Genomic DNA, 4,375 nt, shown 5'->3' on the forward strand with positions numbered 1-4,375 from the left:
TAAAACATAAAAATAAATACTTTATTTCAAAAGCAGATTTATGCAGATACACTGGAATTGACTCAATTTGGCACACTGGGAGAAATACACCAGAGTATCCTGCCTGTACTTGTCTGATCAGTTAATACTTTAAAGGTAAACATGACATGAGATTTGTTTATGTTATATGACCACATATCAACATATCTGTGGTCTGGTCTCTGTAGTATCACCATTTAATGGCTAAAACACTGCAGGTCTTCATGTCATATCAGAAACAAACAAATGATCAAAAAACAATCAGTGTAATCTCAATAAAACATCTGAATGTACATTTAAATTCAAAATAGAACAATATGTATAGTAAAGCAAAATGGTATAATGCACTATATGAGCAGATATATTGGTTCCAAATGACCAGTAGTGTTAAAACTACCATCTTGAATGTCCATAATGAGAATCTTTGGAAGATATTAGTGTTAATAACAGTGTGAAATGTGACAAGAAAGGTCCAGTGTGTAAAATGTAGCTATGCATATCATGTGCATAACTATGTTTTCATTACCATATAATTGTCTGAATATTGGAATTGTTATGTTTTTGTTACCTTAGAATGAGCCTTTTATATCTACAGATGCCATGAGTCACCTTCCATGGAGTCTCACATGTTGAACCACCATGTTTCTACAGTAGCCCAGAACATACAAACCAAATACTGACTGTAGATAGGGCCTTTCTTACACACTACACAGCCTGTTCCCAGGTCTATCAATACAGACGCAAGTGGTGTTCATTTAGTTGGAATCTAAAACTTTACTGCTAGATGCAACTAAATCCTCCACACTGGACCTTTAACACAAAAGAAACAACAATGGCTGACAATACGTTTTGTTTCTGCTGTCAAACAACAAAATAATGTTATTTCTATATGTTGATTATCAGTATAATTAGGTGTCTGCTGCTTGTCAAACGAAACCAAGAATTGCATGGATTTCTAGGGTTGGGGCCACGTGGAGCTCCTTGATTGGTTGAGTTGAAACTAAATGGGTGGAGCCACAGTCTTTCTATAGCCATCTTTGTCAGTTACTGGAGTCACTGGAACATTAACATTTGGAATTGGTGGAGAAGATATGTGATGTGTAAGGGACAACCTCTGCTGCTGACTGCAATAGGCTGAGAAACACGCAAGCTAAATCAAGCATTTACCCAAACTCTCCTTCATTTCAGCCATAATATGTTATTGATGGAAAAGTAACTTGCCACAAAGATGCGCATCAGAAAAACTATTTACAAAACTTTACTTCAATATAGTATTTTTGGATCAAGCATCTAGTGGTCATTAAATGAAGTGCATCTTAAATGCATTTTGCTACAACTCATCCAAGAAAGAAGGAAGGGTCATTACGTCACCGTGCATAATGGTGCCACACTTGAAAGCTCTTGGCAAAGTTAGCGTCTTCTCCAAATGTTATATGATGTATATATGCTGGGTTTTAGTGTGCTTCTTCATGCATCTGCCATAAGTTTCAATAAGACTTCCACCAAAGTCTGGCGCTAAATAGCATTAGAACGTAGGTGTTATGATGTAATGACCCTTACTTTAGTTTCCCTGAAGTCCTCTTGGTGGGTTAGTGATACAGTTAGCTAGCTAATCTAGCTTACCTTCTAATTTCAATCACTTACTGAAAACCTGTCCTTATGTGTTAACCTTTTTGTTTCTTGAATTGATAACTGAAGTATAATTCTAGACTCAAAATGTGCTGAAAATGACATTTTTAATAGGAATGTGGTTAGTTGTTGTTTGTCGGTTAACAGGAATTTCAGTTGCTTAGTTGTCTCCTCTGTTTTCTGTGATGGGAGCTGCTGTTGGAATCTCCACAGTAACACAGTGAGTCACATTGCCGGGGGAAGTGGCAACAGGTGTGGTCGTTGTTGCTGGTGGGGGTGTTACAGTTGGCTTATCTGTGCCCATTGTTTCTGGTTCAGTGGTGAGTGCACTCCCTTCTCCTGTGGTGATGGTTGTCTTGGTAGTGGTGGTCACGACCGGTGTTGTCTGATCGGTGATTAGAACTTCCTCAGAGGAGGACTCCTCCGAAGACTGACTTTCTGAAGAGTGACTTTCTGAGGACTGACTTTCTGAAGATTGACTAGATTCCCGTGAATCTAGTGACTGATCCGAATCTGAAGAAGAGTCTTCAGGGCTTGAAGACTGATACAACCAGTAATTCCTGCCTGACAATCCCTGTAACCGGTCGTTCTCAGTGATGTCAGCATCATAATGCCGACGCCGACCAAACTGTGGAGGGAATATCAAGAGAAGTTAGACTCAGATACTCACTATTTCCTGTCGGATTCCCAGCCCAGGCTTCCTAGATATTACATTTATATTGGACGATTCTGCATTTCTGATTTACATTCAATGCTAATGCAAGAGTAGAAAGTAAAAAATAAAAACTTTAATCACAATCTTTTCCACACCTTAACCATACCATAAGGCAGCATTCACAATACCTGCTGTTGCGGCAATTGAATGGAACATGAAGCCCTGTAGCCTATACAATGATGTTTTTTCCCCTTTTGTTGAAAAAGGGGAAAAAACATCATCAATATATTGCTGGTTAGCGATTGACTGTCAACTGACTGTGAAATATTATGAATCATTTTATCATTTGCCGGAATTTGTGAAAAATTCAGTGAGTTACACAGTTTCCGGTGACCTGTACTTCAAATGCAGCTATTGCCATCTTTTGTTGTTACAACTAAACACAGCTGGAACATTAACACACATAGTTGACTTTCATCAACTAAAATTGACTACTCAGCACCATGTACATTAACCCATGATTTAAATCCCATCACTGACTAACAAATGACGTGACTTGTTCACATTACAGATGGAACTTGCGCAATGGCTAACAATGCTGGCCTAGCACCTTGTCAACTTCCTGTGTGTTGACATGATATATTAAATTGTTATTAGTGTCCACCCCCATGCATATTGCAGCAATCAACAGCATCAGTTGAAACCAGAAATTCAGGACATTGAATGAATGAAGAGGGTGCTATAATGGCAGAAAAGATATAAAAACTTAATTCTTTTAGCAATTAATTAATATCTCAATTCAGTTTTAATCATCAAGAGTTCTAGCTATATCAATTAATCTTTGTTTTTATTGAATACGTTGTATAAATGAATGGGGTAAATAGCCAGAGAGATTTGATAAAAATATTTTTTTTTTTACCATTTCTGGAAGCCAATAAAAAACTGTCACAATAAACATAACTTAGTGAAATATTTAGAAAATAGGCAGCAAAACCAAAAGTCAAAAGCTTATTGTGCCCTAGAGGTTACAATGTTACATCCCACGACTGGAATGTGTTCAAACTCTCACAACAAACCTCAGCAGTGAGAGTAGGTGCAACAAAGAAAGGAAACAGTGGGAAAATGAGAGACAAAGAGCAGTGAAGATGAGGGAGGATTCCTACGCAGCTTTGTGGTTAGCTTACCGGCTTAGCGGATGCTGTTGTAAGAAGGACGATGACGAGGGCGGTTGTCAGAAGCTCCATCTGTGATTGGTTCTTGTTTGCGAAGGAGGGAAGCCACAAACAAAAACACAGTCACTTACAGAGTCAGAGGCTGAGCATCATATTTACAGTACACTGGAGGATTGTAATTAAACGTGTAATGTAATTGCAGTAAACACATATATGTTTTCTAAAGAGATACATATTCTCATACTTAGTGAGAAGTTTCTCATAAACCCACAAAGCATCATAAAGACATAAATTAAAACAAGAACATAATCGAAATTAAATAAAAAATAAAACATTTTAAAATCAAATCTAAAAAAATTAAAAAAAACATACCTGTTCTCGAGTTCTTTCTTACTTCCCTTATGTCCTGAATAAAATGAGTGGGGTTCTGTGCAGCTGTGATCACTCTCAGTACAGAAAGACGTCTGACCTCCATGCAGGAGCAGCTGCTGCTCATATATATGCTGCCTGGACCGGGAGGCTGGGCTGGGTAGGGCTGTGACAGGCAGGGGACCAGGGAGGAGGATTGGGCAAGACTGGGTTGTCTGGGGCAAGAGTGAACGGGAGGGGCAGGAGAGGAAGTTTACCACACACTTATATCTCACCCACAGCTGAATCAGTGGCAAAGTTATTTATTTAAGTTATTTATTTTGTTCATGAGTATTTGTATGTATGTATTTTTCTTGGCAAATATTTTACCATTTGGCAAAAAAGTATACATATATGTATGCTCTACAATGAAGAGCTGGGGCAATATATAAAGTATATGATATGTGATCATATGTTAGGGGTGTAAGAAAATATTGAAAAATATCGTATCGCAGTATTTTGTTACAATACTATACTACAATATGTAGCATAG

The 4,375-nt window shown here is 37.9% G+C and overlaps 1 protein-coding gene across 1 annotated transcript; it reads right to left on the bottom strand.

Moving 5' to 3' along the window:
* Positions 1-3,961, bottom strand: scpp8 (secretory calcium-binding phosphoprotein 8). The gene is made up of 3 exons (XM_035667458.1): positions 3,847-3,961; positions 3,487-3,558; positions 1-2,275 (listed from the first exon to the last, which is right to left on the bottom strand). Exons 2-3 carry the CDS (start codon positions 3,544-3,546, stop codon positions 1,808-1,810), a joined length of 528 nt encoding a protein of 175 aa, XP_035523351.1. The 5' UTR covers positions 3,547-3,558; positions 3,847-3,961; the 3' UTR covers positions 1-1,807.
* Positions 3,962-4,375: the final 414 nt, after the last annotated feature.

This window comes from Morone saxatilis, unplaced genomic scaffold (assembly GCF_004916995.1).
Source record: "Morone saxatilis isolate NCDOM2014 unplaced genomic scaffold, NCSU_SB_2.0 Contig21, whole genome shotgun sequence".
Taxonomy (NCBI): Eukaryota; Metazoa; Chordata; class Actinopteri; family Moronidae; genus Morone; species Morone saxatilis.